The sequence below is a fragment of the Porites lutea genome, chromosome 10 (genome assembly GCF_958299795.1).
Source record: "Porites lutea chromosome 10, jaPorLute2.1, whole genome shotgun sequence".
In the NCBI taxonomy this organism is placed as follows: Eukaryota; Metazoa; Cnidaria; class Anthozoa; order Scleractinia; family Poritidae; genus Porites; species Porites lutea.
The window spans coordinates 18,401,301-18,417,480 of record NC_133210.1 but is presented as its reverse complement, the minus strand read 5'-3'; the positions used below and the strand labels follow the sequence as shown (position 1 = coordinate 18,417,480).

Sequence of the window (16,180 nt, the reverse complement as noted above, 5' to 3'; positions counted from 1 at the left end):
ATTTATTGTATTGTCCCTTGGCATCAGAGCATTCTTTATCATCTTTGATGGTCATTGTAACGTTTATCTTGCTGCCTGCAATGACTAAGAACGAAACATTTATATAACGATAAAGCAAACGAACGATAATAGTTAAAAGTCTATTATTGCAAGTAAATAAGAATATTTTGTTTTCTAAAGATTACAGTGTGCCAACGTATTGAACAATGATATTATCTGGACTATGAATTTAACTTCATTAAATGGGACTGACTATGATTTCAATTTAGTGTTAATAACAGACGTACAATGAAAGTGTACGAAAGTGGACACTAGAGACCTTTTAAAAGATCGAGGTTGGGTTATTTTACTGAAAACGACAAACTGCGGTTTGCGGTCAACGGTTTCACGTTACCAGTCTTCCCATAATTGGGACTTAAGATTTGCGGGTGGTAGCTCGCGGCTGCCATGTTTGCTTTCATTTATCCACTTCTCCTGTTTTAGCTTAGAAACTGTCTTCAAAAGAGAATTCGATAATAACTACGTAAAAGAGTTCTAAAAAGTTGTATTTCTTCTCAAACGTAAGATTGTAATGTTTTAGGGTGCAAAAAGCCTTGCGGTAAATAACTTATCTCTGGAGCGTGGTCTCAAACGTGAACCTCAAACCGCAAACCTGGCGGCAAGGCCCTGGTCACGTGACTTCTTAACGTTCGCGGTTCGCGGGAAATGCCCGGAAAAAAACTCAATCTTAAGGTCTCTAATATTGTTGGAAAAAAAACCACAGTTGTATACTTTTACGAACGTGTTTATCCTACAAGTCTAGCATACAAGTAGTTTTATTTACAGATAGACTTGAGATAATTTCCATGATACTGCCGCTTTAAAAAGGACAGTTCTCATTTCTGTTTCTGAACACAAACAAGGACGAAAATAGATAGATGGATGGACGGACAGACAGACGGACAGACAGACAGACAGACAGACAGACAGACAGACAGACAGACAGACAGACAGATAGATAGATAGATAGATAGATAGATAGATAGATAGATAGATAGATAGATAGATAGGTAGATAGATAGATGGATAATAGGTAGAAAGATAGATAGTTTATTCACCTTAAAAACTTGCAGCCAAGAGCTGAATTGCGATAAGGTTTACAAATGCAATAATTTACAACTGTACTAAATTACAACTAATTAAGGCGCTTTACAACTAATTTAAGAGAGATCAGATCCAATATAACTTACGATTTTAAAACTGTTATAAAATCACAAATTCAAAAGCATGCGTCAAGTTCCTATATACAAACAGAGACAAAATTTTATCTAGTTCTCAACTACTGTAAACATAACTTAAAAGAAAACTAGTCTTGGAACTTTTCAGTTTTACACTTTGGACGAATAAATGTCTTTGTTCTCTCAGAGAGTAGCTTGGCTGGTATTTACTTGGAAGTAGTTTGTGGAGACTGTCAGATTGATTTGCACCTATTTCATCGAACAACTTTGCCGCAATTGCCTCTCTTCTATGATACAGTGTTAAAAGTCCGGACAGCTCTAGAGCCTTAGCATATGATAGCTCAGGGTAAATAATCTTCATAGCGCGTTTTTGCAGTCTTTCTAGGTCTTCGTATAGATAGCTTGGTAGATCGCGATGAAACAGTGGGCTGCCGTACTCCAGAGTAGAGCGAATGCATGTCATGTAAAGTAGAAGTAGCTCTCTTTTAGCAACATGCGATTTCTTAAGCTGTCTTAGAAAATATAGTCTTGTTGAGACCTTCCTAGCTAGTTCTGACACATGGACATTCCACTTTAAATCACTGCTGATATTGAGTCCTAAAATATTCACACTCTTCACAGTCTTTATGCGCCATGAATAATCGACATGAAAAGGTGTCTGACTGACACACTCTTAAAAAACTATGTAGTTAAGTTGGATACGACTTTTTGAACTAAACGCGCATGCGATGTTTCCTAGCCAGTCCTATGAGGCCTTACACTTGCCATTTCATTTTAACGTTTACCCTTTTATCCTTTTCTGCATCGCAATTCCCTCACTACTATCTATAAGTCAGAATGACCTCTGGCTACTCGGGAATTAAACAAAGGAAAATAAATCCAAAATAATTTTCTAGCCGTTAAATTTTTCTTTTCACTACATACTGCATATACACGGCGCGAAATGTGAAAGATTTACCTATCTTTCCTTTAACTTTCCTAAAAATCAAGGGACGATCTTAACACAAGCTTACACGAACCCAGTGTGTCATTACAGTAACATTAGGGCATCTTTATCCTATTGTTATTCCATGTACAGGTAGCTAGCCAGTATTTAGCTGTTGAGTGACAACTTACCAACACTGGCATTTGCTGAATCACTGCCCTCACTATTCGTCGCTGTACAAGTATAGGTAGTATCATTCAAGACCTCAGGAATAGTTAAGGTAGCAGTATTGCAGCTATCTTTGCATGGACTCCATGAAAATGTTGGTTCAGGATATCCTTCAGCTTGACACTGGAGAGTAACACTCTGCTGCACCGCAACTTTGTACTCTTGGTCAGAATGAATAAGCTTTGGAGGAACTAGAATAATAACCAGTTAACCATCAGTAGCTGTTCACCTTTACTTTTGACAATGATTGAGTGATGCTGAGTATAGTGTGAAAAATTGTCCCGATCGAGAAGACTGTCATCGTGGAAAACAGTCACCGAGGTCTGCATTTTTATTGTTCTCATCATACTAAAGCCGAATTCAATACTTGTTTTTAATAGATTCGCTATATTTTTAACTTCTTAACAAGCTTGCCTCCATGTGAGTTTCATCTAAACTTTGACCTCTTCCTCTGCACGGATTCAGGATATAAACAAATGATTTTTTCTTGCAGATATTCCTCTAGTACATTGTATATAACACATTCATAGAGCAGACTATGTTTTGCTTATTCTTGCATTTCTTCTGTTCCATTTTAGTCAGAAACTCAGCTATTTCGTCTTCGGATCGCTGTGAACGCCTTTTTTTAAATTTCAGTCGTGAATATACAGTACAGCTAGGTGGCCACGCCTGGAAATGAGGTTGATCAATGGTACATTGCCCACGCAGCCTACTTTCCAATCAAATATACCACTGATAAACCTCATTTCTAAGCCAACATATATATATATCTTTGAATCAAAGGAATATTGCTCCCATCTCCCACAAGTTGGTCATCGCCAGAGGCTTTGAGCCACTGAAAAAATATTATGTCGAAATATTTAGAATAAATAAAACTATTATTCATTCAAAATATTTCGCGCTTTCTGACTGGCTCTAATCCCCCAAGTGATTCTTTATAACTAACTTGTGCTTGCCATATTTAGAAGATGCTGACAATGTACCATCGATTCCGTGGTATATTTGATTGAAAAGGATGTTGAGTGATGGCATATTATTTGATTGGAAATGAGGCTGCTTGGGCAATAGTGAACTAAAAAAATTGAAGTTTTACTGCTGTTTGAAGAAGAAATAGCTAAATTTCTGACGTAAATTGAATGAAAGAAATGCAAGAATATGCAAACACATATTGCTGGATGATGGATGTTATCCAATTTTCTAGAGGAATATCTAACATACATGTAATACAGCATCCTCATCAGTCTGCATACAGCTGTAATTCTTCACATCCTACTCAACGTCAGTCAATAATAATGTTAAATATATGCTGCAATTACCGTAGTCTGAACTGTATTCGGTGGCTATGCCCTTTCCTTAACAACATGTATTATCAACAGTAATGAATGCAGTTTACTATGGGACCGAACCTCTAATTAAAAAAAACACCAAACCTCTATTTACATGGATGAAGGAAGGAAACAGTCTCAATTAATGTTTTAAACCAACAATAGTCAAAGTCATTGCCTGAGTGTGAACAACGACCACTAGACACAAAGTCCATTGTGTATGAGTACGTGAAAGGCACAAATTAAGCTTTCAAATAAAACTTATAAGGCAGATGTGTAGCAATGTATGATCATTGAGAAAGTAAAACTAATTGCAGCTTCTTCAATTTACATGTAAGCACAAAAATTGCTTGTCAGACAACAGCGGACAGTTCGTGACGAACCACACAGCTTACCCCGCAAAATGACTTCTTAGAAACGAGCACAGAAATTCCATACTAAAGACGAATGGCTACCGAGATCTGGGTTATAGAGCTTCTCATTGGTCTTGCTGCATGGGAAATTTGCTTCAGCTAATAACAAGCACACCCAGATCTAGGTGGTGACGAGTCATCAGTATGGAATTTCTATGCTCATTTCTGCTGTTTAACGCATGGATAATAGAAAGACTGGATAGGAAACTTATGTCACGTGGGCTGATTTCTAATCGCCGATTGGCTTGTTCGTGCTTCAAGATGACGTTGACTGGTTCCATCATAGTGGAAATTTGTGACGAAACGATGGCGAAAATGTGGCGCAAACCAGTCGAAATGTAGGGTTTGTTTGCCTGCATGTTGTTCTTTTACGGAGTTTTTAGTACTACTTCGTTTGTTGTCTTACGGCGATGGCGACCCTTCAAAGCCACACTTGAACCTTCGAGGTAAGCACTTCTTGTTGTTGTTTTGTGTTATTTGTCCTTAAAAATGTCTTTGAGAAAATTTTCTCCCAAAAATTGACCTTACAGAGCCATATTTACTAGACTTGTCGACTATTTTGGGACGCCTTTCTTTAGAACGTTCCTTCTCGTTTCTATTCATAACTACGATTGACAGATGTTTTAAGGATGGAATTGTGGCATAGGCATAGTTACAGACTGAGCGCTGTTATTTTCCAGCCGTACATTTCGATTGAAAATGACCGAAATTAACTACATTCGGAGCTAGCGCCGAACAAGTGTACACACACGGTGTGCAATGTTCAAATCGGCAGACTTGTTTGTGTTGAGAACTGCTTCGCTCAAGTAATATCCTAGAGTAACCCTGCTAATTACTTGTAAAGCAGTATGTTAATTTCGCTCGTCTTTTAATGTTGAAATAAAACTTCTAAATTACATATCCAGTGAATACAATCGCCTCACGTCGCTCCTCGCAGCTTGTATTCGAAGGCACTGAAGAGACTATATACAGTTCTCAACTACGGCTTCTTGTCACTGATTGTCCGTAAATAAATTTGAATGGAAAATTAAACCCTCGTTTGAGCAGAGTACTCGAAACATCAAGCCTCGACAGTTTTATCGCTAATAAAATCACTTTGTCAAGAGTCAGTTGTTAACTTTGTAAAATTCGACACTCGCTGAGCTTGAAACAAAGCAGAAAGGAAATCGTCAAAACCGTGACAAAAATAATTAAAATTCTTCCCGGTTTTCTTGTGGTTTGTAGAAAATTAAGCTGTCCCTTCTTTATAGGTGTTTTGCAGCTGTATACATGTAAAATTTCGCATAGTTTTTATGTAGTTAGGGTTCTAGTTTGGTGCATAAAATTATCGGGCGCCGGAGTCATTCTTCGCTCCCACAAGTTTCATTATCATTTACTCAGTCTTTTGCCTCTACCGCTTTTGTACCCTCTTACTGTCTTCGCCAAGAACAAGTACTCTTCATCCTTTACTTCCAAACATGGGCAATCTGGGCAATATGCGACGATTAATTAAAGACGCGCAAAACATCGGATGTAAGAGGTTGAATGGCTCTTGATAATGTGACGTCACATTTTTCCACTATGTTGGAACCGATCACGCCAGCCAATTTCCTATCCTGTCTTTCTATTATCCATGATGGAATAGGGTAGATTTGCCACAAGAGAAGGGGTAGACACTTAGCCATCCGAGGACATAATTTATAATTACAGTATACCACCTTACTCGTCCAACTGTTGTCCTTTTCTGTAGCACAAGCTTATTTCATGTTACATAGTACATGTACTTACATAAAACCTTCACTGTGATAGTATGGCTGACAGGACTGTCTATTCCATTGTAAGCTATACAGCGGTATTTCCCAGCATCAGTTTGGTTGATGCTTGCAATTTTCCAAGAAGTTTCTTTGTGAAGCACTTGGCTCTCACTGCCATTCTCAAACACTCTGGTCCAAGTGATGCTAGGGACTGGTTTACCAGATGCTCCACAGTACAGATTCAGGTCTGATCTTTCTTTGACAGAATGGTCACCGCTCACATTATTGAAGAGTGTGGGTGAGACTAAGAGTAAGAAAAGGAAAAACCATGTGAAAGAGTGAGATGTATGTACACTAAGAATTTGTCACCCCAAGGACATGACATTGCTCCAGTTTAGTAGCCCAGAGCTCTATGAGGCTATCTTAAACTGCAATAAATACACGAACAGTGTATTACATTAACCGAAATGGCTCTTTAAAGAGAGCATACTATTAATTTTTTTCATTCATTACATTTTGGGCAACTTGCAAAATTATGCTGTACATACTAACGCTTTATGCATTATAGACCCAAGCTGCATGAACATGTACCCTGCTCATTTTTTTGTCATACAGACTGTATTACAGTTTCTATAGAAACTGATTGGAAATAATTTTAATAATGGTATGGTTAAGTAAGTAACTTACTTCACCAAACTTAAGGCCAGAAGTATTGATTGACATGGGCACTGTTGCCGAAGATGTCCCAATGTTAACAGGAGTAATGGGGCAGTTTGGAAACTATGTAAAAAGTGCAATGGGGTTTAGCTTTCGAATGTATAAAAGGTTACCCGACTGAAAAGTTTAAAGAATAGTTTGTACAGACGAATTCAGACCACAGAAGAAATGGAGACATTATTCTTCCAAAAAGAGAAACAAATTTCATTAGACACTCCATACAACTTTTACTTAAGGTGGTGCTGAAAGCTGTTGTGACAATCTCAGAATACGATTTTCTATCAGTTTTAGGCTGGCAATGCAAGTGCATAAGACTCAGACTCGGGGTCGTGAAGTTTCAGTTTAGGGGTAAGTACATGGTGTGGATCAGCAGAAATTTGTTTATTGTCTTAAAAAAACTCTTACAGTGCGACTACACTTGGACACTGAGTATTACTGAATTTTATCAAAAATGGCCATTTCTACCTCACCAAAAGTTTATATCAAAATTCCACCAATTCCGTCAATAGTCATCCAAACAAATGACATTTTCTTTAATCTCCATATACTTGTATCAATTTCACCTTTTAATGAAATACTTCTAACGTTTTCATACCAATAAACTCGAGCAAAAAGGGATCCAATAGCCTCCAGTGCCACCACTTTCAAATATCATAATACAGTGTACAATTACACCAAGATGTGCTCTGTTTTGACTTACAGCTGTAGTGTATCATTGAATTGGTTTAATTAGCCAGATTAATTTCTTTGCTATTTCTATCCATTCATACTTGTACTTGCTTTAAATGTGTTGATTGAGTTTTATTAGTAATGAATATTAATTAATAGTTGGTAGTATTACATGTAAACATTCAAAATCACAATATTGTGGATCTGCCACTTTCATCCAATTAAAATATGTTACGAATCTGCATAAATTCAAAACTATTTTCATTTTTAGAATTATTTTCATCTTAAGATCGTAATTTCATTAAGACCTTTGAGTGCTTTGAGTGCTTGAGAGCTTTAACTTTGCCTATAACTTTTGGTTTTAGAAGTTTAATTTTAAAAGGCAGCTATTTTTGAAAGCTGTACTGAGTATACTAATCTTGTAAGTTACATGTACAAGCTTTATTCCATCACTTAGGGAAGGTACATACAATTGTTTAATTAATGGAGGAGGGAGGGCTGGGGTTTCAGAGGGGGGGGGGGGTAATGCGAAAAGAATTGGACCTTTGGGGAGGGTTAACCCTTACTTAAAAAGGTATTAAGGGAGAGTCGAGCCTTTTTTTCACAGTGGTTGCGTTCAGTTACTACATTGGTGTCCTTTTTTTATATTTTAAAGCGTTGTAGTACCAGTCCTTCCTATTGAACGGGAACTTGAAATTACTCAAGATTCCTGTTAAACAGCACTTTTGTAACAGTCCATTCATCAGATTCATTAACTCTTCTTGTCCTGCCATGGAATGTAACAGTCTCAGGAGACCTGTGTTCTCTTTCGGCTGTAACTTGACGCTCAGTGATATGGCCACTGTAGCAGTACATGGCTGTCTTTTATATCACTTAATTCTCTTGATGCTGTTGACAATAACCGGATGTTTCAGAGCTTACAATCCTTTCCTCTTCATCACTTTCTGAGCCCGAAGTTGAAGTTTATCACGAAGTGGAGTCTCTTTCTCCATGCCTGATAGGATACTGCTAGCAATACATGTGTATCCCTTTATTATTATATAATGCCAAATATATAGTTCTCTAGCTTCTTCCCCTTAAAACACTATTCTCTGAAGTACCAAGTGCAAATTGAGTTCACGAACTTTCAATGACGATATTTGGTCAAAAATACAATAATTATTGCTCTCATTTAACGTCGTTGTAATCTCGTTCCAGCTGCTGCATTTGCTGCCTTTCAGTTTCAGCACTTTGCTTTTCTTTACACATTTCAATTTGAGCAAGGTGATCAACATAGTCCTTCACAAACTTTTGCGGGGCAATATAGTTCCGAGAAAATTCAGCTATTGTCTCTCCTTTAATTTGTTTCAGTGGAAGCTTCTTTCATTTGAGCTCAGGGCTGAAAATTCGATAGATGTTGCTGATAGTCGTACATTGTAGATAATGGGAATCAGGAAGCTTGTCATAGTCAGGGAAGGGTCGTAGTTGAAGACTGTGGTGAACCAGTGCGCATGCAATGGAAGGATAAGAATGGGAGAGGGTCAAGTGTTTACCTGGTAAGGAAATGGGGAGGGCCATGAAATTTTTCAGAATAAAGATGAAAAATAAGATGTCAATAGTAAGGAGGGTCTCAATACCTGTACATGTGTATGACGTTAGTAGTCAGGGTTGTCAAAAGTAGCCGGCAGTTGGCGAAAATCGCCACCTTTTTGGTTGGTATCGGCCAGCTACTCTGCTTGGCATTTCTTTACAGATGGAATTTTTTAAATAAAATATCTCTGGACTGACTGCATACTTTGACAGCTCAACCGTCTACTTTAAAACTTTTTGACAACCCTGGTAGTTCTTTTTTTTTGTGCAAGACCCCTGACCAGCACTGATGATTACTCTTAATACTGCAGTACGTGTTGGAATATTAAAGTTCATTCATTCATTCACTCATTCAACGCAAATATACACGTAAAAACTGAATGTCGCACGTTTTGTGTACATGTAAGCATAATTTGGTCTTTCTGCTGGGCCCTATACTTTTATGTACATGTATAAACCAAGTTACTGTATAAATACTTTAATTTGTATTAACAAAGGCAAGCACTTACAGTGCACAATCAGCTCCAACTGGCCAGAAAAGGGATTACCAGCTCTAGGTTCCAACCTAAACTCATACATTCCTTCATCTGATCTTTGTACTCTAAGAATTTTCAGCCACGCCTGACTGTCTGATATATTTGCACGAAATCGATCTTGGTACTTGGCTTCTACTATAATGTCATTTGCACCTACTCTCCTTGCAATTCGGTCACCGACTCCACCACCAGTGATGTTATCAAACGTTGCAACGATAATGGAACCAACAGCATTGTATTTCCACATGAGAGTAAGGTCAGAGGTTTCATTGGCAATTGTTGGATCATCAGGGCTTGATGTTAACTGTGATACCACAGCTTCAAGACAAAAGACAACAATAAAGACAGTTGTAGTTCTTATGTACCAAAGGTTCAAAAATATAATACACTGTACAAGTACATCAATAATATATATAAAAATACTGTAATACTAATAAGTTATAATTCTGAATTGAAATAAATTGTAAGGTTTAGTCTTGCCCTGCAGTATTATAGACATCACCACATACAGGGTAAGACTAATCCCCGAAACTGCAGAAAAACTATTAAACAAACGTTTTTCCTTCAGGTGCAAATTGATTACGATGGCGGAAAGCAATTTCTTTAGATGGATGCAAAAAATACTGTAGAGAAGGCAAGAGATAGAGGGCAAAAACTACACATCTTTTAAACCATTTATAAGTATTAAAAAAATTCTTTATAGAATTATCTAAAGCTATCCAAAAAAGGCATATTTTTAAGTAAAATATTAAAAAGGGAACAACGTTAACCACTGCTAGTTGAATTTGACAAATGCCTCACTGCCGGGCAGACGTTTTCTGACAAATTCCCACCACCGGGAGCAAAAAGATGACAAATGCCTGGGAAAGTACGCACACTTGGAATTGACTGAACCATTAATGGTGTGCTGACCATCAATTAATTACCACTGATCACTGATCAAGAATGTTGAATGAAGTACATGTAATAATAAATATGTAGTTCAAGAAATTTTTCAATCCATTTTTGAAAAATGAAAATATCAAAACTTGTGTGTTGTCTATGACGGCCTGTTCTGGTCAAAATCATGGCAACAAAATTGCACTGCAAGTCAATTTTAAGCCAACTGCAGCAAATATTATGGACCTTTTGCATATTTTTGCATCAATAAACAATACCTTTTTCAGCGTGTTAGTAATTATTTTTAGCAACATGAGTTATTTTTGTTTATTTTTAATTATACGAATACTCATTTCATTCATGCCATGAATTATTTTTCAGTGGTACTTTGAATTATTTTTCAAATGTGTATCAAGAATTATTTTTTAATTGGGCCGAGAATTATTTTTCGCAGTATCGCAAATTTATTTTTTGGTCTACAGTGCATTGCGGGCCTTGCATTTGAACTGGACTGGTTCGAGTCTTTGACCGCCTTTGACTATTTTGAAAACTTTCCACTCCCGATCCCAGAAAGCAGCCCCTACGTGTACGAGTGAAGTCTTATTTTTCCACAAATTACTTTTTGGAGATATAAAGCTATCTGACCTTAACCTGAGATCAGGTATTATTATTTTTTTTCGCTTCTTTGTTTCTTTGGCTCAAGAGGGAAAAAATAACGCCTGATACATTCATTTAACAAGCCGTTAACCGCCCCCTAATTTACATAAACATATAAATCATCACAGCATGCATTGAATGAGTTCTATAAATTTAAAGCCATTCACAATGGTCACCTAGAGGACTGAGGACAGTGGTTAATTGTTGAAGAGAGGAAGTGGCTGTTATAAATTAATATAGGCTACAACAGTTGAAAGTTGATGATTTCTTAACCAACCAGAAACAACAAAAGTGGCAACAGTATTCCAATTATTCACACAACAAAAAGCTTAAGTTACAGTGTATTTTACGTTCTGCACGGAAATGTTAAGAGTAGTTGTCAGAGAAAACCAGGCAAAATTTTTAAAATGTCAACGGAAGGGGGTCAACAGACTAAGTAGAAAGGTCTGGTGCAGGGCTGACATTAAGAGGCGGGGGCCGGGGATTTCCCCCGCTACTATGAGCATGATCCACGGCTACTTCCATAGGAAAATAGAAGAAAAATAGAACCAAACGAAACCCCCAGCTATTTGATTCCCCGCCTACTTGCTGTATTTACCTGGCAACTTGAAATCTTAGTGACAACCCTTCTGGTGGAGTAATGGACAAATATACCAAACATAGGTTCTTCACTGCTCTTGTATTAGAGATACCTGCATCACATTAATCGAACCCCTTCGGACGCCATTTTTATAAGCAAATTTTCACCATTTTCTGGAACTCACAGAACCCTCAAAATTAAACGAGCGAAGTCTATTTTTTGTATGCAATTCAACACAACACAGAACTACTTTCTAAAACCATAAAATTTGTTAAGTAACCTCGGGAAACACTAAACTTTTCTTATTTTATCTGACCTAAACTCAGTGTCTGCAAACGAGCCAAAAATTGGGTATTTTTGAATTGATATACAGCGCACAACTAAAACGAGAGAACAACTCTGATAGCCAAATTGCAGTCTACTATCATCCATGTAACCAAAACACTAGTAATCATTTTGGGCCATTGAAACAGGAAGAAATTAGAAAACTCACATTTGTTATAGTTTCCAAGCTTTTTCTTGCAAACAGGCTGATCACTTTGTGTCCTCTTCGTGAATTTTCTTTCATATTTCGCTGTAAAGTATGTTCAGCAGCTGGAGGACATGTCAAAAAGCTCGAAATACTGCCTAGGTTACATTTTGAAAGGGCAAAAAGTGCTGAACGATAGGATGAAACTAGAAATAACAAAGCGACGGCATCTTGAAAATTCAGCACTCAGGAGGGATTGGCACTAGTAGCTGTGTTGGATATCTAATGTATGGACAAAAACTTACACGGCCTCCGCCAACTTGAATAAACACTGCTTCGTCACGCTTGGTCTTGGTCTCCTGTTCTTGCTCCTGTCTCCTGTTCACCACACCGCATCACTCCTCCAAAAAAAAACTATAACACAAAGCAAGCTAAATTACCTAAAAGAAGCAACTGAAGAAAAAATAGGACTGTAGTAGGTCGCTGATACGCCGGTTTGTTTGTATGTTTGTATATTGCTTTTGTTTTTTTAGCGGAGCTCTGGCGCGCGAAGCGCGCCTGCGGAACACCATGGGTAAGTAAATCTACCCATCCCAGAAAATTTGGTAATCACGTTACCGTACACCGCCCGCCCGCCCGCCCGCCCGTCCGTCCGCACCACAGGGCAACCAATGTTCAATCTCGGACTTTCTAGTTAGTTTGGGAGCACAGGAAGACTGATATTGCACACATATTGCACATCAATGCTGTGATCATTGACAGCTGTCAAAACAGGGTATCTGCTGACCAGTATCACCTGACCGTATTGCGGGCTCAGGTGTCGACCCATCGAGGTCGAGTATCTTTTTGAAGTTATCCGCTGACAAGTGTTACGCGGGTAATCTTTTAGAGGATGGGTAGCTTGCAAACTAAACTGAACGCAGGGTTGTCGGAACAGCAACAAGAAGATTTATTCCAAAATGAACGTAGTTTCCACGAAGTAAAACTCCACAACAGCACGTAACTCGTTAAACTTACACGGCCTCCGCCAACTTGAATAAACACTGCTTTCGTCACACTTGACTAAACACGACTAACGTCAAACTCTCCTTGCTTGTAAAAACTAGTTGAAACTTAACTCGGGCTCGCCTACTTATATACGTTTACAATAAGATTCTAGAACTTTCTAAATAGTCTAATTATAGAAAGATTACAAAATATACCGCTTTAGAAACGCTTACACAAGATCCTAAAATAAACAAGCTATGAACTCTCGCGAAGCTTCTAGAAAGTCACGCTAGTCACGCAATACAATTTTTCGTAACATAACCCCCTTTCAGAAGAAATTTCCTAAATTTCCAATGCAATAGAAAAATTGTAAGCTAATATACAACAGGGTTAGTCCAGTGTCTCTCAGGTTACTCTTCCACTCGACTAAGATAATCCGCTCCAACATTCTCTGATCCTTTGATGGTTTCCACCTCGAAATTGTAACCTTGTAGAAACATGGCCCATGGCATGAGTCGTGCGTTGGTATATTTTGCACTGTCCATGTACTTTAGCGGCTCGTGGTCTGTCTGCAGCACAAAAGGTACACCGTACAAATATAGATGAAATCTCTTGATTCCCCATACAATCGCTAGGCATTCCTTCTCGATTGTAGAGTAGTTGCGCTCCGCACTTGACAATTTCTTGCTTGCGTAACAAACCGGGAATAATTTCTCACCGTTGCCTTTGCATCAATACTGCACCAATTCCATTGTTGGAAGCGTCCGTCCGTAAGAAATAGGTTTTAGCTGGATCGGGAAGACGTAAAATAGGTTCACTTGTTAGGCAGGACTTGATTGTTTGGTAGGCTTTCTCTTGTGCTTCACTCCACTCAACTTTATTGGGTTGGCCTTTCCCTGTGAGATCAGATAAGGGTGCTGCGATCGCTGCGAAGTTGGGAATGAAATCTCTGTAGTATCCTGCTAGACTCATAAATGACCGCACCTGTTTCTTTGTGCTTGGCCTTGGGGCATCTTTAATTTTATCCACGTTATCCTGATGTAGACCAATCATTCCTTGCTCCAGTCGGTGGCCTAGGAAATCCACACTGTTTACTCCGAATAGGCACTTCGTGGGCCTAATAGTTAACCCAGCTTCCATAAGGCGCGAAAACAGCTCTCTGAGGGCTCTAACATGTTCTTTTCACGTACGGGTGTGAACCAATATGTCATCCCAGTAGAAGTCGACATCATCTAGATCTTCTATCAATTTCTTCATCCCACGCTTCAGTGTTGCCGCCGAGTTAATCATTCCAAACGGCATCTTTAAAAACTCGTACGACCCGTCAGGTGTTACGAGCGCAGTTTTCGGAATGTCATCCTCTGGTATAGCTATCTGCCAGTATCCCTTGCTAAGGTCAATTTTTGAAAAGAATTTGTCTCCACTAAGCTTGTGGAACAAGTGTTCAGCGGTTGGCATAGGCTCAGGATCAAATACAGTTAGTTTATTCAATTACCGATAATCAACGCACACGCGGTTTGTGTTGTCTTTTTTCTTCACTACTACAACGGGTGATGCATACGGAGAACTGGACTCTCTAATAACTCCCATTTTGATCATGTCGGCAATATCTTTTCTCAGTGATTCTCTCATGCTGTAAGGTACTGGGTAAGGTCTTGATCTAACTGGCTCACCTGAGGTGAGTTTAATATGATGCTGAACGAGATCTGTAGTACCTGACGCTTCAGTAAACAAATTCGTGAACTGCTTAGCCAGATCCGTAAATTCAGTTCGTTGCTCGTCCGTAAGATTCGGTCCACTTGGCCACATATCCACCAAGCTCTAAGAAATCAACCTCTTCTTCCTCTGCTTCATCAACTTTAGCTGCACAGTAGACAGTATCGTCTATACTCGTAGCGCCTGCTCCAACTGCTACTGCTCCTTCGACTGTAGTCTCCTCTCGCTCAAAATACTTTTTAAGGAGGTTAGCATGATAAACTTTCTCCTTGCCTTTTACTTTCAACTTGTAGTCATTGAGACCTACTACTGAACTAACTTCAAAGGGACCTTTCCACTGCATAAGTAACTTGTTATGGTCGGTAGGTAGCAGCACAAGCACTTTCTCACCTGGTTGAAACTTCCTAACCTTAGACTTGCGGTCGTAATAGTGCTTTCCTTTCTGCTGGGCTTTCTCCAATTCACTATGGGCGAGTTTAAGGGTATCTTCCAACTTCTCTCGCAACTTAAAAACGTACTGGTCACTGTTCTTCACTTCAGGCTCCTCAACTTCTTTCGTCCACAGCTGTCATTGGTCCTCTAACAGCTCTTCCATATAACAGCTCGAACGGCGAAAACCCAGTGGACTCTTGGGGGACTTCACGATAAACAAACAACAGCGCGTTTATGTAGTGATGCCACTGTCTTGGCTGCTCACTACACAGTCTCTTCAGCATAGACTTCATCGTTCCGTTGAACTCCTCCGTCAATCCGTTACACATCGGGTGATAGGGTGTTGTTGTAAGCTGTTTAATGCTTAGTAGTCGAGTAACTTCTCTCATGCAATCAGAAACAAATTGGGTGCCCAGGTCACTCAGGATCTCTTCAGGTACTCCTAGACGGCTAAAGATATCCACCAATGCCTCTGCTACTGTCTCCGTATCAATGTTCATTAGTGGTACAGCCTCAGGGTAGCGAGTCGAAAAATCCACCAGCGTCAATATGTACCTGTGTGCGTCTCCACTCGGAGGACTGATAGGCCCAACAAGGCCTATTGCTACTCTCTTAAAGGGCTTGTCAATTAGCGGCATCTTCTCTAACGGTACTTTCGGCACTGATCCCTTACTTACAGTCTTCTGACAAACGTCACAGGACTTGCAAAACCGAGTCACGTCACCTTGAATTCCAGGCCAATAAAACGCACTCTGGATCTTGTCTGTTGTTTTCTTGATGCCCATGTGACCGCCCATGATCGATCCGTGAGCTACTTCCATTATGGGGCGCCTCAACTTTTCAGGTACCATGACTTGTTTAAGCGGTTTTCCACCATTCACATAAGGGCGCTTGTACAGACGGTACAGTACTCCACATTTTTCTTCAAATGAAATCTCTGCCTGATCCTTTACTAGTACATCGTCTCGATCCCAGTACTTGCGCAGACTCTCATCTTCACCCTCCATCTGCTTGAGCTTCTCTCTATCCACAATAGGGCTCTCACGGCTACTTGGCACCTTCAAGGCTGTGTGTTCATCCTTTTTCTTAGCTTGACTTCTGGTAGTTACTGCACAGGCCTCTTGCCAA

General features: G+C 39.2%; 2 protein-coding genes across 3 annotated transcripts in view; both read right to left on the bottom strand.

The window, feature by feature from the left end:
• Nucleotides 1-16,180, bottom strand: part of LOC140949619 (uncharacterized) — a 95,625-nt gene that overhangs the window by 20,772 nt on the left and 58,673 nt on the right. The gene's annotated exons all lie outside the window — the stretch shown is intronic.
• LOC140950299 (uncharacterized) overlaps nt 1-16,180 on the bottom strand; it is a 176,650-nt gene that overhangs the window by 153,232 nt on the left and 7,238 nt on the right. For both annotated transcript variants that reach the window (XR_012167163.1, XM_073399527.1), the window contains exons 2-5: nt 9,306-9,650; nt 5,876-6,145; nt 2,334-2,561; nt 1-84 (exon numbers count right to left, since the gene is read on the bottom strand). The exon at nt 1-84 is cut by the window's left edge and continues 29 nt beyond it. Coding sequence is in view for 1 of the 2 variants with exons in the window: in XM_073399527.1 (XP_073255628.1) it covers nt 1-84; nt 2,334-2,561; nt 5,876-6,145; nt 9,306-9,650 (927 nt within the window). In the remaining variant the exon portion in view is untranslated. The remainder of the gene's footprint in view (nt 85-2,333; nt 2,562-5,875; nt 6,146-9,305; nt 9,651-16,180) is intronic.